At 40.3% G+C, this 25,405-nt stretch overlaps 1 protein-coding gene across 5 annotated transcripts in view; it reads left to right on the top strand.

The window, feature by feature from the left end:
• cltcl1 (clathrin, heavy chain-like 1) overlaps positions 1-25,303 on the top strand; it is a 29,003-nt gene extending 3,700 nt beyond the window's left edge. Inside the window, exons 2-33 of one of the 5 annotated variants that reach the window (XR_004571164.1) lie at positions 3,441-3,648; positions 4,182-4,184; positions 5,627-5,895; positions 8,851-9,012; positions 9,235-9,348; positions 9,436-9,609; positions 9,749-9,946; positions 10,620-10,820; positions 10,907-11,059; positions 11,324-11,446; positions 11,822-11,959; positions 12,055-12,219; positions 12,356-12,536; positions 12,667-12,830; positions 12,947-13,072; positions 13,161-13,303; positions 14,166-14,400; positions 14,489-14,611; positions 14,703-14,848; positions 14,941-15,124; positions 15,558-15,750; positions 15,831-15,988; positions 16,098-16,262; positions 16,776-17,051; positions 17,621-17,770; positions 17,875-18,006; positions 18,118-18,228; positions 18,779-18,949; positions 19,049-19,270; positions 19,994-20,070; positions 22,760-22,835; positions 23,833-25,303. Coding sequence is in view for 4 of the 5 variants with exons in the window: in XM_034237287.1 (XP_034093178.1) it covers positions 3,441-3,648; positions 4,182-4,184; positions 5,627-5,895; positions 8,851-9,012; positions 9,235-9,348; positions 9,436-9,609; positions 9,749-9,946; positions 10,620-10,820; positions 10,907-11,059; positions 11,324-11,446; positions 11,822-11,959; positions 12,055-12,219; positions 12,356-12,536; positions 12,667-12,830; positions 12,947-13,072; positions 13,161-13,303; positions 14,166-14,400; positions 14,489-14,611; positions 14,703-14,848; positions 14,941-15,124; positions 15,558-15,750; positions 15,831-15,988; positions 16,098-16,262; positions 16,776-17,051; positions 17,621-17,770; positions 17,875-18,006; positions 18,118-18,228; positions 18,779-18,949; positions 19,049-19,270; positions 19,901-19,927; positions 22,760-22,835; positions 23,833-23,957 (5,016 nt within the window). In the remaining variant the exon portion in view is untranslated. Of the gene's footprint in view, positions 1-3,440; positions 3,649-4,181; positions 4,185-5,626; positions 5,896-8,850; positions 9,013-9,234; positions 9,349-9,435; positions 9,610-9,748; positions 9,947-10,619; positions 10,821-10,906; positions 11,060-11,323; positions 11,447-11,821; positions 11,960-12,054; positions 12,220-12,355; positions 12,537-12,666; positions 12,831-12,946; positions 13,073-13,160; positions 13,304-14,165; positions 14,401-14,488; positions 14,612-14,702; positions 14,849-14,940; positions 15,125-15,557; positions 15,751-15,830; positions 15,989-16,097; positions 16,263-16,775; positions 17,052-17,620; positions 17,771-17,874; positions 18,007-18,117; positions 18,229-18,778; positions 18,950-19,048; positions 19,271-19,900; positions 19,928-19,993; positions 20,071-22,759; positions 22,836-23,832 lie in introns of all 5 variants that reach the window. The other 4 variants (XM_034237287.1, XM_034237294.1, XM_034237302.1 and 1 more) reach the window with 4 other exon arrangements.
• The last annotated feature ends 102 nt before the right edge of the window (positions 25,304-25,405 follow it).

The raw sequence follows: 25,405 nt of genomic DNA, 5'->3' as shown, positions 1-25,405 counted from the left end.
TCGGCCATTTGTGCATAACAAATGGCTTTTTATGATAACTTATGTCAGTTTAACGATGATACAGAGCAACATTAGCATTCATTTAGAGTCCAGTTTCTAACCACTGATGAATGTTAGTTCAACATTAGCTCTCTTTTTTGGTCAACACCAACTCACATGCTAAATTGTGCCACACATCTACTGTTTATTCTTAGAGAGTCTACCTAAACAGAAAAAGTTGAAGGCCCTAAAACCAAAACAGATGCTATAAACTCTGTACAGCTGAGGGGAAATGTTCCAGTTCCAGTTTTCTGTGTGTTTATCACTACTGATGACCTGCACATACTCATTTGATCTATTAATAGTAGAGCATATTTGTTGGAGCAGCTGTAAGGCTTTCATTTTCGGCTATATTATATACCTCATAATCTACAGGCTGCATACCTAACCTGTACCTGCTACCTGTGGAAGACAGTGTGAACTGTGAAGTAGCAAAAACTTGCACATCTTTTTTCTGCTTGCCTCAGTTTTAATTGTGCTTGTGTAATCTCCTGATGAACCCAAAGCCTCAGCTGCTGATGCGACGTGTCAGTGCCTCAGCAGTGTGTCCAACCAGCCTATGACTCATCAGATACTGTCAACACTATATCATCCGTGAACTTCTGCTTCCTTTGTTATTGTGATATGTGTGTGTCTGTTGATCCCAGCTGTTGAGGAAAGAAGACTATTAGGTGTGTGTGTGTGTGTGTGTATATTACTAGAGGTAGTTGGACACTGGAGACAGTAGGTTGTAGTTGAAGTGTGATTTTAGACTGGAATGTTCTACCACGAAGGAGTGTGGGGGGGTTTACTTCCTGTCAGTTGCCCCACCCTGTGCTGTAGATTGCCAAAGGCCTGTGTTACTGGAAGTGCTCTGTACATACATAACTCTCATCCCTCCTTCTTTATTTCTCATGAAAGGTACATTAATCACTGTAGCTTCTCTCCTTCACACGGGTTCTCTCCTATCTCCCACCCTCCCCTCGTTTTCAGCACAATAACTTGAGCTCCTCCATTTACTCCCATCCTTATCTTCATGTCTCTATCTTTATTGTGGTTTTCCTCCCCTCTCCTCCCAGAGATAGTTTTGGCAGTCTTGAGGATATTAAGCAACATCGGGCTCTAATCTACCCTCAGGTTTTCTCTTTGGCCTTTATCTTGTACGTCCACTTAACTTCACAGAAATCAACCGTACATCATTCAATTATTTATATAAAAAGTCAAAAAGAAGTGAAAATTGCTCACCACAGTTTCCCAGAGCACAAGACAAAATCTTAAAATTGTTGATTTTGTTAGACCAATAAGTCAAAATCCAAACATATTTTGGTTATATTAAAAATATCTATCTCTATAAGCGTTGTCACATAGCTATCATATGCCTAAAACAGTGTGTCCTGATGCTCTTCTAGGTAATCATACATCCTGTTACGTACACAGCTACGTAGAGCTTTCGTTATCATGTGCTACTCTGATATTGGTAGAGTACATTCAGTATTTTTCCAACAATAGAACTTAAAGGAACTGCAGAGCTAGCTCATAACATTTCTCTGTAGAGGTATACTGAAAACCCCCTCTTGTATTACAAAAACTGATTCTAAAGGGATTTCTAAAATAACAAAACATTGATTACCACGGCTTTATCCTAGTGTGACTGAACATCTAAGGATGTATATTTTTGGATATAAATTAAATGTAATTATTTAATAATTATTTTTGCCAGAGAACAGCTTCTTTCATTGTGACCCCCCTCCCCCCCACTGATGATGATGATGTTTCATTCTGCCTCTTATGTGAATGATTTAAAGGGCTCAGCGGTCATGATCTGTTGTCCTGCTCCAGCAGCCTTCTGTGAGATAGTACAGTCCTTGTGATGAGCATCAGGATTCCTTTCCGCTTGCCTCAGACTGCATAATGCACTGTGTTCAGTCGTCAGAGGGAGAGAGAGCTTGTTTTGGTCTGTCCTCTCAGTTCACAGTTAGTTTGACAATGTGCACAATAATTCCCTCTGTTCAGTAGCCGTTTATCCAGGTGGAGAGTTTCATGTTGGTTAGTTCTGCTAAGCTACTTATTTCCCTTTAGAAAAGTAAATATGCTGAATAATGGATTGGATTTGCTGATTTAGTAAAAATATTCAAATGTATTCTTAACTTTAGTGGATGTCTATTTAGGACTTTCTTTAATGACTGGTTTCTGCTGAATAATCTGGTGGTGATTAAACCTTTTTTCAGCAGACTGCTCAGACGATTAAATTCAGAGTCAGCTTTTAATCACAGCCTCCATTGAAATAGAGTAACTCTTTACTTTTTTTTATGATTGAGATGTCATGATGGGATACATAATAGCTGTGAAAGTAAAAGAAAAACCTTCTATCTTCAAACTTGGTTCTCAAAATATTTTAATAAATGTAGGAGATTATTAGCAGCTATATTAAGAGTGTGTGTGCCCACACTTGTTCCTTGTACCACTAGACCTTCTGTCTGGAAACAACCTTTACGACTATCCCTGGAAAACTGGAGCAAACCTGCTCTCATTTTAATCCAAACACTGTTTTGGTCCACTACTTGCTTGCTGTTTTTTTCCCACTGCAACGAAATGTCAGATGCTGCCAAGTATGTTTTCTCAGTGCATTTTTTGTAGCTGTGACGGAGGCGTACCTCCTTCAAAGGCCTTAAAACTCTGTACAGTTGGAATATTACTTCTAGCTAAGTTTAACTTTAAGTCAAAATGTAAAAAAACTTTTCACACACTTTAATGGAAGTCTTTTCTTCTTCCCTTTTTTTTTAATAATTCAACATATTAGTGGACCATTACAACTATGAGTTCAGTACCAGCTCATCCATTACAGCAATTATTTGGTAACACCCTCCCTTTTTCAGAATTGAATGTATATAGTATGTAGTTTTAGGCACATATAGATACATGTTATGCTTATATGTTTTATATTTGTCAATAGGTTATAGCTGACAAAAGAAACAAGAATAAGCTCTCAAAGTATTAGTTGAACTAGGGATGTTTAGTTGATTATTCAATTAAACCTTGCTACCTGTGCTAGCATAGACCATCAAACTTTTTAGCAAAATTATAATTACTTTATTGATGTACACATTTAAAATAATCTATTGGCATAATTTGCTCTGAAATCTCATGTCTTTATAGTCAAATGTTGCTTTTAAAAAAGCCGCAAATGGCATAAAAAGAAAACATCTTTTACATATGAGAACGATATATACATTTTTTGTTTTACTTTAAGACTGGTTGACTGTTCTAATGAGTCGTCATGAACATCCCTATCAACAGCTACATTATAGTGGGAAATACACAGTTATACCGCTTTTGAATGATACATACTGTACATACATACAGCAGTGACTTTACCCCACTTAAGTAATGATTGTCATTGTTACTGTGTTTAATATTTCCAGCTGCAGAACATGGGCGTGAACCCCGCCAACATTGGGTTCAGCTATCTGACCATGGAGTCAGACAAGTTCATCTGCATCAGAGAGAAGGTGGGCGATCAGAACCAGGTGGTGATCGTGGACATGTCCGACCCCACCAACCCCATCAGGAGACCCATCTCTGCTGACAGCGCCATCATGAACCCCGCCAGCAAGGTCATCGCCTTGAAAGGTGAGAGCATGTATTGTGAGACCTACAGCAACACACCCAGACAGCCCCACCACTCACTATTACAGTAAATGAGAAATACTGTGTTGTTGTGAGAAAAAACCGTGCGCTGGTATAATTTATGGCTTTATACCAAGCACTGAGTTTTGAATTGTTGTTCAAATTCCCAGGATGAAGTGTGTGTCTAGTTCTTACATAATTAGCCATCTTTTAGTATTGCTGAGGGAATGCCATGGTCTTGCAATGACTAATGCTTTGATGACGCTGTGAATATGTAGAGTGCACTCAGATCTATTGCCTGAATGTACTAAGTTGGTTGTGCAAATTGATTTTCTGCACTTGATCTAGCTTGCATTTTGAGCACAAACACAAGCGCTGATCAGGATGATTTGCCTATAATGCTTCTCTGTCTCCTCCCCCTCCCTCTGAGGATTACATTCCCCCATTTGCCCTTTCCCTCTAGGCTATCTTTGTCTTGTCATTCTTACCTGATTGACACTTTTGCTTTTTCTCCCTTGCTTGCTGCCCTTTCTCAGACGGTGAGTTGCTTTTTGTCTGTCTGGCACTTTGTAATGTTGATACAGTAGCCATGTCTCTCATAATATCTTGCCACATACGCCTCTCAAGTATACAGATCTAATTTGAACACTTATCATTTAAAGGACAAACAACAGTTTAGAAATGACTCCTATTGCTAGTACATTTTAAGTATCAAGTCCCTGTACCAACCTTATCTGCTGGCACATATCCTTCTACTCCTATGATAAGAATACATGTGTTAGCATGACTTCTTGCAGTGCTTCTCAAAGTGTGGTCCGCGAGCGCCCCCTAGTGGTCCGTGAGTATATTGGTAACATTTCACATTTGAAATAAATAAATACATTTAAATTTTCCGCACTCTGGCGGGAATATCTCCGCAATGGAGCGAGGTTAAGTTAAGTTTCAATTGCATGATATAGCCCAGCGCAACACCTTCATCACACATGTTGCCACTTGTTTGTACCATTTTCAGGCGATTTGTAATCTGTTCTAGAAAAACGATGTGTTTTTTTTATATTTGTGGAGTTAGGTGGTCCGCGAGTGTTTTTTTATTGGTTAAGTGGTCCTTGGTATGAAAACGTTTGAGAAACCCTGACTTATTGTATTCTGCTGGAGTGTGAGTGTGTGTGGTATGCATCATCAGATGTTCCTCACTGAAAAGAGTTGTTTGTGTCTTTGCACGTCGGTTTGAGCGTGTGCCAGCAGCCATATCAGATCCTTCCCTAGTGCATATAAGGGATGCCATTAATGTACAGTCATCATAGCTGTGTGTGCTGATGGCAGTTTGTACAACAGTCACCTCACTCATACATTACTTTATACATTACCATTCACTTGTCTGTTTCTGTGTAAATTGAGGTTTGTAGCTGTAATTACCTTAGAGCTGCTATCTCCTTTCTGTAGCCAGAGGACAGCTGCACCCAGGCTGGTGTGTACAGAGGGATGCAACATTAGCCCAACAAACACCCATAACCAGAATAACAAAAAACAGACTTTCTCTGTCCTCTAGTTGTACCTAGCTATGCAGATTTGTTTTATTTGTATACATGTTTTACTAAAATCAAGGTTAATGTGTGCTCATGGGTAGTGTGTTCACCCACAAATTCATTCATAAATGTTGATTAAAAAAGTTATACGTTTTTTTCCGTAATTCTTTTAATACACGATACACAATAAAGTGGGTTGAATCTGCTTTTACTGTACTAAGAAAGATAGCCCATAATAAATAGTTAAGGGCACAGAAGAAACCTATTTCAGTAAAAAAAAAAACATATAATGATTTTGAGTACTAGTAGTTCTTATAAAAGCCCATAAAGCCAGTAATTACATTGATAGTTTGCAACCAGAATTAATTAAAATATCATTAATACATTATGCCTTTTTAAATACCCTCTGGGCTAAACTCTGTCTCACTTCCTCTCTGTTTCTTTATTTCCCTCAGCTGCCAAGACGCTGCAGATCTTCAACATCGAGATGAAGAGTAAGGTGAAGGCTCACACCATGACGGAGGAGGTCATGTTCTGGAAGTGGATATCGGTAAACACCGTTGCATTGGTCACAGATACGGCCGTCTATCACTGGAGCATGGAGGGGGATTCCCAGCCCACCAAAGTATTCGATCGGCACGCCAGTCTGGCCGGATGTCAGATCATTAACTACAGAACTGACGAACAACAGAAATGGCTACTGCTGATCGGGATTTCTGCACAGGTATGAATACACAGAGGGACATGCTTACTCACACAGTAGAAGTGCATTTGACAATACAATAGCATGATTTTTCCTCTCTGATCACTAATGTATAGCATCAAGGAACAAAAAGTCTGTCTCTCAGCTTTGTCCCTCTGTCCACAGTAACCCTGGTTTTTCACACTCTATAGATCAGGGGTACCCAAACTTTTTTGTTAAAGGTCCACTTGTGAATTTTATACAAGGTCAATGGTCCGGATCAATGCCAGTAAAGTCCCGGCAGCGTCAGAAAATAAAACCCTCTCTCTTTTCTTCCGTACCCAAATCTTTTAAAAACGGGTGTAAAACGAGCGGATACAGATTTTCTGACGTCAAATCGGCAGCGGACCCACAGGAGATTGCTATCAGAAACAATGCCTGACGTGTTTTGGACGTAATCTCGTCTTTGTTTACATTAGCAAGCCTTGCTAACACTCAAAGCTAACCTCTACTGAAGAGCACATGTGTTTTTAAAAAGCAGGAAATAAAAAAAGGAACTCACCTTGTGATAAACCTGCAAGAGAAAAAGCATTTGAGCTCCATACTGTTTCAGAGATAATCTTTGAAGTTAGAACAGGATGGCGTTTTAACACAGCAGAATTTAACTTTATCTCTGGTAGAATTCTGATCAGGCATTAGCTCCGCCTCCTCTTTTCTTTTTTTTTTAAGCTAAGGACCCAAAATCCGCGTTTCTCTAACAGGGCTGCAAAAGAGGGGTTTGAAAAGTATGAGGCATGGCTACAATGGGTGAACTGTTTGGTATTTTAAGCAAAAAACTTCACAGACATGTTTTGTATAGGTATGGCCCTACAATATATTATTCCAATATAGCATAATTAAAATAAAAAAAATGCATTTTTTTTTTTTATAATTTGCAGTTCGGTCCGGATCCGACCTTGGTCCGGAGTTTGAGAAGCCCTGGGATAATTCTCAATTTATTTTTTTGAGTTTCGTGGAAAATTATAAATTAACATTTAAAGGTGGGGGGTAGGTAATTTCGGAGAAACCAGCTTGAGTGGGCTAGAATTTGAAAATACACAACCGGAGAAAATCTGCCACTTCCTTACAGAGCCCCTCCTCCAACACACACGAACGCGCACATGACCAATGAGGGCACGAGATAAGTTTGTGCACAGATGGAAGGCTGACAGGCAGGTAGGCCATCCAGTTATTGTAGCCGGGCCGGCTCAGATGATTGGTCGTGCTTTTTACAGTACTACGGCTTCCAGAGGTGACATTTTTTCATGGATTTTTTGTCAAAGCAAAAAGATATTCATTGCTATCGGGATGTTAAGAGCATTCCATGGAATATAACAAAAGTGTATCTCGAGCCGGTTTCTCAAACTTACCTACCCCACCTTTAAAGTGATTTGTTTTATTGGGCAAAAACTGAAAACAATATTGTATTAGTTGATGCTTTAAAGAGGAAGATGATTGTTTGGATCTCATAGAAATAGTTTGACATTTTGAAAATACACTTATTCACTTGACTAGAGACCTATGGAAAATATGAAGTTGGATCCATAAGGCGCTTAGCTCAGCTTATCATAAGTCATGGAAATGGAGGAAAAAGGCTAGCATGGCTTTGTTCAAGGGGTACAAAAAGCCTCTGGGTACCTTTTACATTGACAAATAAACATGGTATGTCTCATTTGTTTACTCTGTACAAAAAGTGCAAAAACGACAAGTTGTGCTTTTTAAAGTTGATTTATATGCTGGACTATTTTTCTCTCATCATCGTGAGTTTGCCAGAAACGAGCAGAGACTTCAGGCTAGAATATTGATTTTCTTGTCTAACTCTCGACAAGCAATCGATTCAGCGCATTTCCCCTAATGCAGTGGTTCTCAAAGTGGGGGGCGCGCCCCCCCTGGGGGGCGCAGAGGCATGCCAGGGGGGGCGCGAGAGACCAGGAAGAAAAATGGTTATCAAAAAAAAAAAAAAAAAAATTACGTCTGGGTCTCTGTGTTTCATTAAAGCTCGGCTCTGTGTGTGTGTGTGGAACGAGCCATTTTGTGTGTGGGAGAGAGAGAGAGAGAGAGAGAGAGAGAGAGAGAGCGCACCGGTACTGGAGATCGTTGTTGTTAGCTTCTGGTGCTAGCGATCACGCTAACGGATATAAGGAGTTTTTTCAACAACAAAGTGGAGGAAAGTGCTCTCCTGTCAGACTGAGAGGCTCAGTGAACTAAAGGACTCTCTCAGTGTTATCTCAGTGGGTCTCAAACGTTTTGGTCACCATTAATGTAAACAATTATTTCCGAGGCACACGTTTATATGATCATTATAGTCATAAAAAAATAAGAGAATAAATAAAAAACAGGTATGAAATACTATATGACAGTAAAACAAGAAAAAATAAAGAAAAAGTAAATCTGTTTACAGTTCTGTTTCAAATGGGTGTTGAGAGATGTACTGTATCCATAGATCTCTTCATGTTGCTCTCAAAGTGCACCAGATTGATGCATTTAACTTCAATATTTAGAAATAAATCTTCCCGGGGGAGCTTGCCCCCGTGGTGGTGTGTGAGGTCCACATACCACCTATAAAAATAGCACTTTACCCCTGCTTACACCTATATGCCGTGAGCTGATTATCGAGCTTTCATTGTAACTGTCACACTGTGTATGTGCGTGTGGGGAGTGTTGCAGTAGAACATTCCACTGTAGCGCCCGGTACATTAATGGGAAACCCTAAATGTTTGAGCACCCTCTATGAAACATCAAGCTACCCCACACTACCCCTAAAATAAATCTCTGGCGCCGCCACTGAGCCTGACTATTTGTGTTGGGGGGGCCCGACTTTTTTTTTTCTCCAAAGGGGGGGCCTGACAGAAAAAGTTTGAGAACCACTGCCCTATTGTAACATTTTGCCTTTGAATGTTAATGACTTTACTCACTGCATCAATGATTTCTTTGACTCTGTGTCTCTTTGTCATGCAGCAAAACCGTGTGGTAGGGGCGATGCAGCTGTACTCTGTTGACAGGAAAGTGTCCCAGCCCATCGAGGGCCACGCTGCGGCCTTCGGGGAGTTCAAGGTGGAGGGAAATGCCAAAGCATCCACCCTCTTCTGCTTTGCTGTGCGCTCACAGGCTGGGGGAAAGGTGAGGGCCCCGAGACACGCAGGAATTTCACTCAGGACGATGTTATCACACTGTATTTGTCTGAACAAAGATATCTGATTTGCAGACAAAAGTTGTTATTTTTGTTAGGATTATAGGAAAACAATGTTTATACTTTGTGCTTTTTGGCCAGAATAGCTCCTTTTGTTGATGTTGCTGCTGTACTTTGGATGTCTGCCTAATGTGGTCATTTCTTTTCTCCAGTTGCACATCATTGAAGTTGGTCAGCCAGCTGCAGGAAACCAGCCATTTGCAAAGAAAGCAGTGGACGTGTTCTTCCCTCCAGAGGCCCAGACAGACTTTCCTGTTGCTATGCAGGTAGGGAAGGACCCCTGCTATGTATTGGTTTGGAGTAAGCTACAGGTGAATGCTTATCAAATCTCTCTCTCTGATTATTGTTTTCAGATTGGCAACAAGCATGGTGTAATATATTTGATCACAAAGTATGGTTACATTCACCTGTATGACCTGGAGTCTGGAGTCTGCATCTACATGAACCGAATCAGTGCAGAGACCATCTTTGTTACCGCCCCTCATGAAGCCACCTCAGGAATTATTGGGGTCAACAAGAAGGGACAGGTGAGAAACAAGAAGGCATTTTATTTACCGGCTTTATACAACATTAATAATAGACCTGCTTTGATGTTATGTTTAAATGTTATTCTGGCCTCAAAGAACCAATGTATTGAGCACTGTATGTTTATTGCTCTGTCTCCAGGTGTTGTCAGTGTGTGTTGAGGAGGAAAACATTGTCAACTATGCCACCAACGTCCTGCAGAATCCTGATCTAGCCTTGAGAATTGCTGTGAGGTCAAACCTCGCTGGGGCCGAGGAGATTTTTGACAGGAAGTTCAACACTCTGTTTGCACAGGGAAGTTATTCAGAGTCCGCAAAGGTTGCTGCATCAGCACCCAAGGTACGTCTGTATTTGCTGCTAAATTGTAGTGTTTGCACTTCTTATACATACCAGATGCTTTGGCAAAAAGTCAGAAACAACTGTACGAAACGGTGCTTGCACACATTTGTACTTTAAGTAGATACATTTTTGAATTTATCTGGTGATGATTTAGTTATACTCGCTGTAGTTCAGTATTGTAAAATATAAAACATAAACAAATATAAAGTAGGGCTGCTCGATTATGGCAAAAATCATAATCTCGATTATTTGGGTCAATAATTGATATCACGATTATTAAAAACGATTATCCATTTACTTTTAAAACATACATTTATTGGAGAACATTTTTTTTGAACAGTATGTTTTTAACAGTTGATTACCCTGAACTTTAAGCATAATTCAACTGAAAAACCAATAATAAAAAAAAAAGAAGTAATAATAATAATACAAAAATAATCGTTTTATTTCGATTACGTTGTTTTCGTAATCGTTGCAAGCCATAATCGTAATTGCGATTTAAAATACGATTAATTGAGCAGCCCTAATATAAAGGGTGTACTAATATTTTCCATACGCATTGTATATTGGTTTGTGGATATTCTGCAGAAAATGTAATAACATTTATATTCCTACTCTCTTAGTTTTTTCTACCCATAATTCCTCCATTGTTTACCACCCTTCCTCCCCTCAGGGTATCCTGAGGACAGCAGAGACCATCCGTAAGTTTCAGAGTGTCCCTGCCCAGCCCGGGCAGGCGTCTCCACTGCTGCAGTACTTTGGTATTCTGCTGGACCAAGGCCAGCTCAACAAGTTTGAGTCTCTGGAGCTGTGCAGGCCCGTCCTGCAGCAGGGCCGCAAACAGCTGCTGGAGAAATGGCTAAAGGAGGACAAGGTAGGACCAGAAGAATAGAACAACCTCACCTGTAAATCTGGCTTGTTCTCCACGTTGTATTAAATGTGCTTTCATATGTGCTGTAGCTTGAGTGCTCAGAGGAGCTGGGAGACCTGGTGAAGGCCTCTGACGCCACCCTCGCTCTCAGTGTGTACCTCAGAGCCAACGTCCCCAACAAGGTCATCCAGTGCTTCGCTGAGACGGGACAGTTCCAGAAGATAGTGTTGTACGCTAAAAAGGTAATCAAGGACTCAAATAACTTCTTCGCTCTTCAAGTCCTTCATTTAATTATGCATCAAAACATGTTTATTTCTGCATGTGAAAGAAACACTACATGATAATATTTTGCGGAAAACATATTGCGGTAGAATGTTAGTAGTCTAATTAAAAAAAGTTTGTATCATTAGTACAGAATATAATATTCGGTGTCTTAGTATGATTTCTATATAACCTTAAAAAGAGAAATGCATTTATTATCTGCTTTATCAATGGTACTTTTGTAGGTGGCCTACACCCCAGACTGGGTGTTTTTGCTGAGAAATGTGATGCGTGTCAACCCAGACCAGGGACTGCAGTTCGCCCAGATGCTGGTGCAGGACGAGGAGCCGCTGGCCAACATCAACCAGGTAACACACAGAACAGCTGATGGTCTCACTCAGACATACTGAGTCACTTCCACCTTTTTATAGCATGTCTACAATCACACTCAAACACAACGTCCAGTGTGGGAGCTTCCATCTGTTTTTCCAGATGTGCCAACAATGCCAGAAATTCCCTGCCTCTTAATCTGGACTAGAGAACTTGACACGACATCCACAGATGTCCTTAAATAAGGAAAGCTGAAACATCTGGCTACTGGGCCTGTGATTCCTAATAGTGTGTGACTCTTATCTCACCATGCATGCTAACTCATTCACAGATGGGAGGAATTCAAAAATCTCATATTTTCCCTTACTTTGTTGTTTATTTCATTTTCTCTTCTACCTCTTGCCTATTGCTAGATTGTAGATGTGTTCATGGAGGGAAACCTGATCCAGCAGTGCACCTCCTTCCTGTTGGATGCACTAAAGAACAACCGCCCGGCCGAAGGACACTTACAGACACGCCTGCTTGAGATGAACCTCATACATGCTCCCCAGGTACCAAAATCTCTGCCCTGATTGAAGAAAACAACTTCACCTTTGGTAATATAAAACACAATTAGTATTTTCATGCGTGTATAAACCTTTTTCAGGTAGCAGATGCGATCCTGGGGAACCAGATGTTTACCCACTATGACCGTGCCCACGTTGCTCAGCTGTGTGAGAAGGCAGGACTGCTGCAGAGGGCTCTTGAACACTTCACAGACCTGTATGATATCAAACGGGCCGTGGTGCACACACATCTGCTCAACCCTGAGGTACGCCTGTGGTTGTTGGGTCACACCTGTGAATATCGCTCTCTCTGGAGCAGCGACTTTTCATTTGTTTTTTAGATGATGTGTGAAAATGACCTCCATCCTCCCTTCTTGCCCTGCTGTTTCACTTTCTCCTTAGTGGCTGGTAAACTTCTTTGGATCTTTATCAGTGGAAGACTCGCTGGAGTGTTTAAGGGCCATGTTGTCGGCTAACATCAGGCAGAACCTGCAGCTGAGTGTCCAGGTAGCGTCTAAGTATCATGAGCAGCTCGGGACCCAGTCCTTAGTGGAGCTCTTTGAATCCTTCAAGAGTTATGAGGGTAGGTGTCACATGTGGGTGAGGGTTGGGGGGCAGCTCTCGGTCATGTTGAATGTGTTGAATTCAGGTTTAACTCCATTGTAGACTGAGCTGACTTTTCTGCTGTTTCTCCTCTGCCATCTCTATTCAAGGCTTGTTTTACTTCCTTGGGTCGATTGTGAATTTCAGCCAGGAGCCTGATGTTCATTTTAAGTACATCCAGGCTGCCTGCAAAACAGGCCAGATCAAAGAAGTGGAGAGAATCTGTAGAGAGAGCAACTGCTACGACCCGGAGAGGGTTAAAAACTTCCTCAAGGTACAAAGATGTCAAAAATGTTTATGATTGATTTGATCTTTCAGCAGAAATTCAAAAAAATCAGTTTTTAAAATATTTTTTTAACCACAAATGAACCTTCTTTCTTCTCTTCGTAGGAGGCCAAGCTGACAGACCAGCTTCCTCTCATCATTGTGTGTGATCGCTTTGACTTCGTCCATGACCTGGTGCTCTACCTCTACCGCAACAATCTGCAGAAATACATTGAAATCTACGTACAGAAAGTAAGATCACTACTTTATACCTATCTGGTTTTCCACTCAATCTTTATTTGGGCTGTCTGTATTTAGAATGTGTTGCACTTGTTTTCAGGTGAACCCCAGTCGTTTACCGGTGGTGATAGGCGGCCTGTTGGATGTGGACTGTGCCGAGGACGTCATTAAGAACCTGATCATGGTGGTCAGAGGGCAATTTTCCACTGATGAGTTGGTGGAGGAAGTAGAGAAGAGGAACCGGTAGGACCAAAATATGAATGGCTTCCTCTATTTCTTGTTCATTTTTGTTGCAACTGATTACTACTTGTGACTTTGTGTTGCATATTTATTTGTCTCTGTAGGTACCTGTAGGTACCTGATAGATGTTTAACCAAACCTCTTTAAAAGGACCAGCTCCAGAAACAGCATGAGAGAGATTAATGATCTGCAAGTCACAGTAGAAAGAACATGTTAATAATGACTTGAAAATAAAAATATCTTTAAAAATAAATATTGAGATAATCAGAAGAAATTACGTTAAAGACAATGCTAGCAGAAATTGAAATATGTAATAGCTGATATACATTTATAAAACACCAAATGCATCTACATTCAAAGAAAAGACAGGGGGGACTGAAATATGTGAATACGTAAATATGAGGCAAAATACAGCGTTTTTATTTGGCTCTTTATCACTCAGCAGTTTCTGCACTACAGAAGATGTAACGTATATTTTTTTAAAGCACAAAAGGTACTTCCAAATCTTTACAGACATTAAGTGGCCTGTGTTTAAAGCAGACGCCTCTAATAATGCTAAGAAAATGATACCTTCCTTATCCAGTGAAGCTACTTTCACTGTAATATATGACTCTGTACTAGAACGTGAATACGGGAGATTGTGAACATGAATACAGCATGACTGAACACTGCCATCTAGTTCTGTGTCAGTGCAAATACACTCCAGAAACAGTAACTATCTGACATCACCCCAGAGATATTACTCAGGCTTTATACCACCAGGAAGAAGGGATATCCAATATTACTGCATGTTAGTTAATATATTTGTATAAATGCTGTGTATTATATGTAGATGATATTTAAAAACAGTGTGCTATCTTCTTAGGTTAAAACTTCTATTGCCATGGCTGGAGTCCCGTATTCATGATGGATGCGAGGAGCCGGCTACCCACAATGCCCTGGCCAAGATCTACATCGACAGCAACAACACACCTGAGCGCTTCCTGAAGGAGAACACGTTCTACGACAGCGCCGTGGTCGGGAAATACTGCGAGAAGAGAGACCCCCACCTGGCCTGTGTGGCGTATGAGAGAGGAGAGTGTGACCTGGATCTCATCAAAGTGTGTGGATCACGTTATGTATCATTTAGATAATGCATCATTCTAATATAGATCAATCTTCCACAAATGTACATGTTTTTTTTCTCAGGTGTGCAACGAGAACTCCTTATTCAAGAGTGAGGCTCGATATCTGGTGCGAAGGAAAGATCCCGAGCTATGGGCGAATGTTTTGGAGGAAGACAACCCCTTCAGAAGACAGCTAATCGACCAGGTTAGATATCGTCCAGCTGTAATCCTGAAGTGATGCAGGATATAAATGAGTGGTATTCCAAAGTTTATTTTTGAACTCCTACTCCTCTCAGGTGGTGCAGACAGCGCTGTCGGAGACCCAGGACCCAGAGGAGGTCTCGGTCACAGTTAAGGCCTTCATGACGGCAGACCTGCCGAACGAGCTGATTGAACTTCTGGAGAAGATTGTTCTAGATAACTCTGTCTTCAGTGAGCACAGGTACAGCAGGCATGCAGCTCGCAGCATACAAATGTAACCCTAATACTTTCTTCTTTTTAAAAATCCTCTCTGCATCTATGGTATTTTTTCAGAAATCTCCAGAACCTGCTCATTTTGACGGCCATCAAAGCCGATCGCACTCGTGTGATGGAGTACATCAACAAGCTAGACAACTACGACGCTCCAGACATTGCTAATATTGCCATCAGCAATGAGCTCTTTGAAGAAGCGTTTGCCATTTTCAAGAAATTTGATGTTAACACATCAGCCATACAGGTACACAAGAATGTATACACAAATAGTATTAGTAAAGTTCCAAAAACAGTAATTGTATTTGGTAAAGTTGAGATTTAATCAGAGTTTTTCTTTTATTTGACATTCAATACTATTAAAAAACATTATGTGTATGTTATGTTTATGGTTTGAATGTATTTTGATCACATTTTCTGTTATTCTGTAAGGATTTTCCTGTCTTACTTTCCTTTTTAGCAGTTAAGGCCATTATTGTATTGATCTTTTTTTGTAAAACAGGTAAATTCATTTGAAAATGTTTAATATTTAGAATCAGTTTTAGGAATTGATGCTGCAGATTGTATCAGTGTATCTCTTAACTACTGTTTAGTGACATCAACTCTTATTGCTGTAAATCAATCTGAAAATATAAATGTTCAAACAATATTATTCATTGTGTTTTATCTCCTGTCTCCAGGTATTGATAGAGCACATAGGGAACTTGGATCGTGCCTATGAGTTTGCTGAGCGCTGTAATGAGCCCGCGGTGTGGAGCCAGTTAGCCAGAGCTCAGCTGCAGAGGGATCTGGTGAAGGAGGCCATCGACTCGTATATCAAAGCCGTTGACCCTTCAGCTTACATGGAGGTGGTCAACGCAGCCAGCAAGAACAGTAAGCCTTCGCTCTGCAGCACAGTTACCTCTGATCGTCTCTCCTGTGCGAGTTGATTTCTGAATTGTTGTGTTTTACAGATAACTGGGAAGACTTGGTCAAATTCCTCCAGATGGCTCGAAAGAAAGCGAGAGAGTCGTATGTAGAGACAGAGCTGATCTTTGCTTTAGCTAAAACAAACCGTCTGGCAGAGCTGGAGGAGTTTGTCAGTGGGCCCAACAATGCTCACATTCAGCAGGTAAGAAACACTTCACAGTGTTGAGAGGAAAGATAAATGCATGTTGTTCTTTCCCGTACTCTAGCTTGTAACATCATATATCTGAAAATGTCTCCCTCTCTTTCTACAGGTGGGTGATAGATGTTATGATGAGGGCATGTACGACGCAGCCAAGCTCCTGTACAACAATGTTTCCAACTTCGCTCGCCTCGCATCGACGCTCGTCCACCTCGGGGAGTACCAGGCGGCTGTGGACAGCGGCAGGAAGGCCAACAGCACACGGACGTGGAAGGAGGTACCTGGCACACAAACACCTTTAACCTCTGTTCAATAAGCTGTTGTCTCAGCTCTTCTTTTGATCACTTTTATTTTTTCTTAACATTAAGATATATTCAGTTGTTGGCAGGGCTGTCAAACTCAATGTCATCGCAGGCCACTTTAGCATTATGGTTGCACTCAAAGGGCTGGTTGTAACTTTAAGACTATATAAATATACATATATAAATAAAATAATGTATTATATTGTATTATTGCCTCTGCATTGGATTATTATCAGATAGGGTAATAACTAATTGCAAGTCTCTTCAGTGCGCATGTCACAAAATGAGATGCATTGTGGGGCATGTAGTTTATGGGCAACGTGCTTCTGTAAAGCGGCATGTAACCGTATAATAGACGTATTATATTCTTTACAAGCTCTTGCGGGCCACATAAAATGAGTTTTAACACCCCTGCTTTATGGTCTAAGATACTTATTTATAAGTATATAGACAAAAGACTTCAGAAACCTCCTCTCTTCGATTTACAGGTGTGTTTCGCGTGTGTGGATGGCGAGGAGTTCCGGTTGGCACAAATCTGCGGCCTCCACATTGTGATCCACGCTGACGAGCTGGAGGACCTGATCAGCTACTATCAGGACCGTGCATACTTCGAGGAGCTCATCGCTCTGCTGGAGGCTGCGCTGGGCCTGGAGCGCGCCCACATGGGCATGTTCACAGAGCTCGCCATCCTCTACTCAAAGTTCAAACCTCAGAAGATGAGGGAGCACCTCGAGCTCTTCTGGTCCAGAGTCAACATCCCAAAGGTAGATTTTGTTTGAGTGTCTATGTGTTTTAAAAATAAGTGGAGGCTGCTTGTGAGTCGTGAACTATTTGCTTCTTCCCCGCACCCTAGAAAGAAAGTAATAGTGAGCACTAAGACACTTTGAGTTGCTTTTCTCTGCTTTTTTTAGATATTTATCTACAGATATATCGGAATAGGGACATTCTTTTAAGATGCTAAAATTTTCATTCAGGTGGTCAAAAGTCTGTGTACCGTTTTACTGATTTTCAAGAACCTTTTGAAAGATTACAGACAAGTTTTTCAATTAAATTTGCCTATTACAAAATCATACTCACACGGTCTCTTGTTGTGATAAGTAATGAGTTAAAATAAATAGATAAATGCTGTCTAATTTGTCAGATCTAGTTAGGTGTTCAAAAGTATTTAAAGACTTTTTTGAAAATAGTATATATATACTGTTATTTATTTCAAGAAATTTCAGATTTTAGTGCGTGAATTTAAGCAAACAAACACAAATGTATTACTTGACAGTAATGAATGAGTGCTTCAATTACCTCAAGGGCTTTGAAATGATGTTTCTGTGTTTGTCAGGTCCTTCGTGCAGCAGAGCAGGCTCATCTATGGGCAGAGCTGGTGTTCCTTTACGATAAATATGAGGAGTTTGATAATGCCGCAATCACAATGATGTCTCATGCCACAGATGCGTGGAAAGAAGGGCCGTTCAAGGACATTATTGCTAAGGTAAAAAATGTGTTGTGACTGAACATTTAATTTCCCTTTTTCATTGTCTTTACATCTTATCATCTTTATTATGTTTTCTAATCATATTTTTTTTTTCTCGTCAGGTTGCCAATGTTGAGCTGTACTATAAATCTCTTTCCTTTTACCTGGAATATAAACCCCTCCTAATTAATGACCTGCTGACCATCCTGTCTCCGCGGTTGGACCACAGCCGAGCTGTCACCTTTTTCAGCAAGGTAACCAGCGACGAGGTCAACCTCTGTCAGCCAAATCTTCTGTATTTGTTTACCTTTTGTACGCTGTACGTAACACAGTTGACATGATTTGGGTTATTTCTGCTCGACTAGATGAACCAGCTGAAGTTGGTCAAGCCTTACCTGAGGTCTGTCCAGAGTCACAACAACAAGTCCGTCAACGAAGCCCTCAACAACCTGCTGACAGACGAGGAAGACTTCCAGGTCTCTCAGCTTTTCTTTTTATTGACACTTGAAATAGAAAATATCCTTAAATCATATAGAGATATTAGAACATGACCAAACCTCAGGAAGAAGAAAACAAAACCTAATAAACATCTATAATTGTTAAACATTTCAAAAACACTTAATAATGACAGTAAATGTTATTAAAAGTTCCTAAAAAATAAAAGGAAAACTTATCCTTGATGCATTACCCACATACAACGATCTGTTATGAATTCATCCAACTTCCTGAAATGATTGTGTTCACTATCTGGGTTAATTGCACAGTTCTTCAGTGTTCCTTCCTTTTATTTGATGCATCGAACATAATATGGAAAATCCATACATTCAGGCACACAGTCATGAATGTGTCAGTTTACTCAAAAGTGGTCAAAAGGTTGGAACCCACTGTTGTACATGCCTTTCGAAATTATTAAATGTATACAGTACTGCAGAAACTAAAGCTCCTTTGGTCACTAGGTGGCACTGACTGGCATCACTTTGTTTTAATCCGTGGTGTAATATTTGTTTTGTTCTGTGTAATTCACAGGGCCTGAGAGCATCCATTGATGCCTATGATCACTTTGACACCATTGACCTGGCGCAGAGGTTAGAGAAACATGAGCTGATTGAGTTCAGGCGCATCGCAGCGTACCTATACAAAGGCAACAACCGCTGGAGACAGAGTGTGGAGCTCTGCAAGCAGGACAAACTCTACAAGGTAATGAACATGTTTGAGAAAAGCATTTTCATGTGCTTTCAAACTTTCATTAAGGCTTTAATAATAAAAATGATTAAACTGTATTTCTGTTTTTCCCAGGATGCCATGCTGTACGCCGCAGAGTCTAAGGACGCAGAGCTGGCAGAGACCCTGCTCCAGTGGTTCCTGGAGGAGGACAGGAAGGAGTGCTTCGCAGCCTGCCTGTTCGCCTCCTACGACCTGCTGCACCCGGACGTGGTGCTGGAGCTGGCCTGGAGGAACAACATCATGGACTTTGCCATGCCGTACTTCATCCAAGTCATGAGAGAGTACATGACAAAGGTTAGTAATCAACAGAAAAACCGTCAACAGAGTTGTTGTTCTTCATATTTTTAGCATCTTCTATATCATAAAATCAAGTTTACTTAGTGTATTTTTTTTAGAGGAAACAAATTTTAAATTCTGCATTTTGACTGTACTAAAATATATTTATTTTTCTTAGATGGACAATAGTCTGTAACATTCCCTGCAGGTATTAAGAACCAGGTCATACTACAGTATGAGTTTAATCTAAACAGATATAGCTTTCTTAAAGGCAGGATGAGTGGGATTTTCCTAAAAAACTGAAACAAAACAAAGACCCTGCTGCCATCTTCCTGTATTTTACCTTTTGAATAGGTTAGTTACCGTTACCATGTTGTGAGCACACATCCAACAGGAACCTAGGAAATGGCAGATACTGCAGAAAAAACAAAAAACAAACATTAGATATCTCAGAGGAGGTACGCATGAGGAGCCAACTTTGAATGTTGTGTCTGCAAACTACGCAAAGGACAAATCCTTCTCCATCTGCCTTTAATAGTAGTGAAGTATATTTGCCAGTGAACTCCCTCTGGTCCCGATGATTTTCTAAAATGCTGACCTGTAGACATGAGAGGTCACTTGAGGTCATCTCTTTGGGTTCTCTTCCAGGTTGATGAGTTTGCAGCGAAGGTGACGGTCTCTGGCCCTCTTTTTTATTTCTCCTTTGTGTTCTGTCTGTTTTTGTTGTAACTTATCTCTTAGGTTTCTGATGTAGGAACCTAGCATGGACTGTAGACTGAGTACGGCCTCACTAGCTCTGGTCTTGGAGAGCTGTAGTGGTTTGTGCAGGCTTTTGTTCCACTTCAGCACCAACACAATACGTTTTACATTTTGAGTATACCTGTATAGAGGCAGTTTCTAAATTATCCACCTGGGGTACGTCATTGTCTCAGTTGTATTGCTAATGAATGTTAAAACTAAGGCTTTAATTAGTGATGCAGAAACAAGCTAATGAAAATATGAATAACAGAGTCAACAGTTGGATTAGAGCAGTTTCTGACTCAGATTGGATATATGAATTGATAGACTATAAGGTTTAAAGAAGCACTATATCAATATTTATATGATAACAATGGAAATAATTGCACTAGTTTGGTACGTTTTAAACTTTTCCCTTTGAGCTCCTAACTGGCCTTCATTTTATCATCAATGGACGAACAGACCTCTCCAGATTGTCGTAGTATCCAGGAGGTTTAATGTGGTATAAGGAAACGTCTAAGAGCTGCTGTGTTGATGGCTGGAGCCAAAGCCTGTGCACCATCTTGTTCTTCAGGATTAGTCGGTCCTGCCCTAACAGAAACCTCTCTCACCCTCTAACTCCTCTCTCTTGGGGCTGCATCTAGTGTTAAGTAGCATTCATTAAATCCTGCCAACTTCAGTTGTGCTGATGCAAAAGATTGATGATATGGCACAATATAGAGTAATACAAGGAACACAGTGATTTTCCCTCCTGGCTAATGCTTTATAAATATCAGGAGAGCGAGCCACTGTTAACTTGTTAGATGCATCCCCATGTTTCTAACTCCTGGTTAACAAGTGTTGGTTTAAAGTATGTACCTGTTATTTAAATGCAGGGCTTCAAACACTAACTAACGTTTATGGAGTGCCCTTTCCTCTTTCTGTCTCTGGGAAAAGAATACGTATTTCTTTGCTAGTAGTGGCCATTCAGGAAGTGAAATACCAACTTCTTGTACATTGAAGTTTTCAATCATATACTAGGAGACAGAGTTTAAGTTGTACCAACATTTTGTTGTTAGTCTCACTGTTGGAAATCAACAAGCAGCATAGCAAAATAATATTTTGTTTTATGATACAATCATATCAATTTAGATTGGATGTATTTGGATTGGACTGTATTTCAAATCTGCGTTTTAAACATTATTATTTATTATCACTCCATATAATAATTTGTTATAATGTATAGAAAAGTGATTCACAATGCAAGTGCTGTTTTACCAGTTCAGTCCTTTTAGTTTTTTCCCCTCATCTTTCGAAATGATGACTAAACAGAAATGAACTGATATTTGTTCTATTCAGCTGCCTCAACAGTTGAAGCAAAATGCCTGATTGATTTGCACTTAGTGGGTAGGACTATTGGCACTACAACAATGTCACTGCCCAAACACTGATGCCTGGCACAGATCAGCCTAACCTATAAGCTTCTTACACGTAGCTAGCAATCCGGCAGAATGACATATTCTAAATGTAGTTCTGTTTGTAGCCTTTATTTAACCAGGTGAGTTCTGTCTGGAGGGCCTGCGCACAGGATGCATGTGGAAGCTGTGATTGTCCTTTATTGATATGGGATTGTTAACTGGGAATGTCTGAAATGTAGCATCAGCACATACTGTAGGCATGTATAGCTTCTCCTTTACTTAATACAAAATGTAATATTTCTTTAACCTTGAGTCCCACCACTATTGTTTTACTTTTAAAGGGTCAGTTTACACACAAAAACAAAACTATCTCCCCCAGGGGTATCTAGCCACGAAGCCATGATGTAGATTTGGTTTTATTTGCTGAGTTTTAAAGGTACATGCCGATGCTTTATTTCTGTTGCTCAAAACAAAATAAAATTTAAATTAGGTAAATAAAAAGCATTAAATGACCAGATATGATGTCCTTGCTATCTATCTTGTTATTTATAATATCCCACATACCTTGTAAACTTTTTTCACTAACGACTATTTTCATTTGAGTGTATAAAATAGTGACGACTGTTGATAATGAAGTCTGTGAACTTTTTATGATAAAAACAGACATCCTATCTGGAAAAAGACATTGCTTTGGAGTTCACATTTTTCAGTGCTTCAAGTAACATTTTATTCCACTTGATTGAATTAGGGTGATCGTAGTAATTAAGTCTCAGCAGTCACTATCTGCCTGGTATGATACCACTAGGGGTTAAGTAGTTATTTGTTTTTTGTGACTGGGGTGAACGGGCCCTTTAATTGTTGAATTAACATTTCTACTGGAAGCTGTTTTAAAATGTCTCACCAAACCTGCATGGCATCTTCTCTCAGGTAACCTGCACTGTGGAGTTTCTGTGTGTAGTTTGTCTAGAAGTTGATATGATACATCTACAGTGTTAACAAACATATTCATCACTATTTGTTTTTTGAAATGAAAGAGAACTTTAGTCTTACTGCTGAAGCATTTAGAGTTTAGGGTATATTGCGGGACATTAAATATATTCTTGTAAAAAAAAAAACAGACACACTGTGATCATACATATACATTATGTATTATACGTACATTAATATAAATATATTTTTGTATTGAAAGCTGGCATTGTTTTGTCTCATGCTACCAATAGGACAGGGGATATAATCTGACATTTGTATTTAGTTTACAGACTGCAAAGCAAAGTACATGGGGTCACAAGGTTTCTGTAGGACACCTTTTAATATATTAAATCAGACTGTCTTATGAGTTATACTCGTCTGAGCTATCCTCTTTTTTTGCCAGGTGGACGAACTGGAGGAGGCAGACAGCCAAAGGAAAACTGAAGAGGAGGTGACAGAGCCTCAGCCCATAGTGTTCGGTAAGTTAACCAGAGGGTTGAGATTTCTAAATAGGAGAAAATGGCCTGCAGTTTTTTTTTGGAATAAGCCCAACTGTCTGTAAAAGACTTGGTGGAAAATGGCTGTTGGATTTGAAATGTAACACTACCCAAACACATACTGATTGGATGAAGGTGAATGAACTGAAACTTTAAGCACATAGCCAAAAACGTTATCGTCGTTGTTGTCAAACTTTGACCATTTTTCGCACATTTAATTAAAACCAGACAGACGGAGGAGATCTGTCATTTAACTAAACAACCTTTTGTCAAATTAGTTTACGCCACACAATTATTCAAATTATTTCATTTGAAATTTGCCCTAGGAAAGTTTACTGATAACAAACACAGACACCTGTTTGTATTTAAACCATCAGCAAATTCAGTATGGGCTTTTATCCTATGATATTTTTCTTCATGAAAACAATTTAAACACATCATCTGGGAAAATCAGGACAAGGGCATGGCTTGTGCCCAAAAGTAGATTTGTTAGTAAATCATAATTTTTGGGATTATTTTCCACATAATGGCCATGTTACAAACAAAGAAAACCCTAATGACAAAGACATCAGTATTGGTAACAAAATTACTAAAAAACTCTTTGACAAATGATATCTAAAGCAACATGCATACACTTGTCCAAAAGTTGAGATCTCGTCTATTAGCATGTAACCCTGTGTGTGTGTGTGTGTGTGTGTGTGTGTGTGTGTGTGTGTGTGTGTGTGTGTGTGTGTGTGTGTGTGTGTGTGTGTGTGTGTGTGTGTGTGTGTGTGTGTGTGTGTGTGTGTGTGTGTGTGTGTGTGTGTGTGTGTGTGTGTGTGTGTGTGTGTGTGTGTGTGTGTGTGTGTGTGTGTGTGTGTGTGTGTGTGTGTGTGTGTGTGTGTGGTGTGTGTGTGTGTGTGTGTGTGTGTGTGTGTGTGTGTGTGTGTGTGTGTGTGTGTGTGTGTGTGTGTGTGTGTGTGTGTGTGTGTGTGTGTAGGCCAGCAGCTGATGTTGCCTGCCTCTCCTGCTCCGGTGGCTGCCCAGCCGCCGTACCCAGGCTACGGTTACCCAGCTGCCCCGGCGGGCTTCCCTGCTCAGCCTGCCTACGGCTACAACATGTAGAGGCTTAACCCCGCCTCGTCCACCCCTCTCCCCTGCACATACTCACACACCTTGGACCTAAACCACACTGAACCGTGCTGCTCTGGGTCTCAATTGGCAGCACGGAGACCCCTGAAACTGACCTGGTCCTTCATTCCCAATGAGACTGAAACTGCAATATAAATCCATCATCTCTACTTCTCCACACATACTGCAGAACGACCCGCTCTTACAAGATTGCTGTACCCTCCCCCCCCTTTCTTTTTTCCACATGGACAGTATAATTGCATCCCTGATCTACACAGCATGAAGTCACCTCTCAGCTTCTAGAGGAATTAACACACCGAAGAAAATACGAGTCACACTAAACCACCTGTTGCTGTTCCATATAGACTTTATTAACAATAGAGCTACTTTATTTTCAAAAAGATTCAGCACTGATGAGGAAGAGACTTGTTACCGAGGAGAGGAGGGGGCTTGGGTGTGTCTCCCTGGTCCCTTCTATAGCACTGCTACGGCCTTATTTACTTTGAGGAGGCTGCAAAAAAACTGGCTCATTTGTTCATGTTAAATTTCACAACTGTCTCATGCTCTGGTTAGACAGATGGTTACTGTGCAATAGTTTTGTTTGTCTTCTCACAACAGTTACACAAGTGTTTGCTGTATATGGACTGAGAACACTTGTTTATGAGGTTATGATACTGTCTGTGGATGTGTGTGTGTGAGTGTGTAATGTAGCCTCTAAAGCATTTGAGGGATACGTCAACAAACCAAGAGACACTCAATGAAATGTCCATCACCTGCAAACCTTTCAGAGCTGTTGATTGTGTCCATCGACTTTTTGGACTGCGGACATCTGGATTTCCAGTATGCTTGTGACAACAAGAAAGAGGAAAGAAAGAAGGTGAAATAATAATAAAAAAATGCTATATGCTGTAGTCTGTGCATGTGCTGCCAAACTATAATGCTGCAACCAGGAGCACAATTTTCATGTTGCATATATCAAGTATTACTAATGTTGTGTGTGACGTTATATGAAACTTTCTCACCCGACTAACAGAAAGCGGTGATGAAGCTCCTACAGACTCGAGTAAATGAAAACGCTGGATCATTAGCTCACATCCTGGTGCCAGTTGGTTCACAAAAATAATCATTATTGTACTGAAAACTGTATAATTTAAGCTATATTGAAATACCTAACTAATCAAAGAAGTCAGATATTATGGAATACCGTATGTATTGTCTATAGTGTGTTGTTGTAGTCTCAAAAAGCATAATGATTTTTTGTAAGAAAATGACAAAATGCAAAAACAGCAGGTTAATAAATGGCAAAGTCTTGAGGCAAGGCTGCTCAAAGTGACAGTTTAGTTGATTGTTTACTTCCACTGCTTTCCGATACACTGAGGTCTGTCCCAACGTGGTGTCAACTTTGGATTTGTCAAAGCAAAAGCTGCACACGACTGACTCCC

This window comes from Gymnodraco acuticeps, unplaced genomic scaffold, assembly GCF_902827175.1.
Source record: "Gymnodraco acuticeps unplaced genomic scaffold, fGymAcu1.1, whole genome shotgun sequence".
NCBI classification, from domain to species: Eukaryota; Metazoa; Chordata; class Actinopteri; order Perciformes; family Bathydraconidae; genus Gymnodraco; species Gymnodraco acuticeps.
The sequence above is the reverse complement of the archived record's forward strand: the minus strand, read 5'-3'. Positions and strand labels throughout refer to the sequence as shown.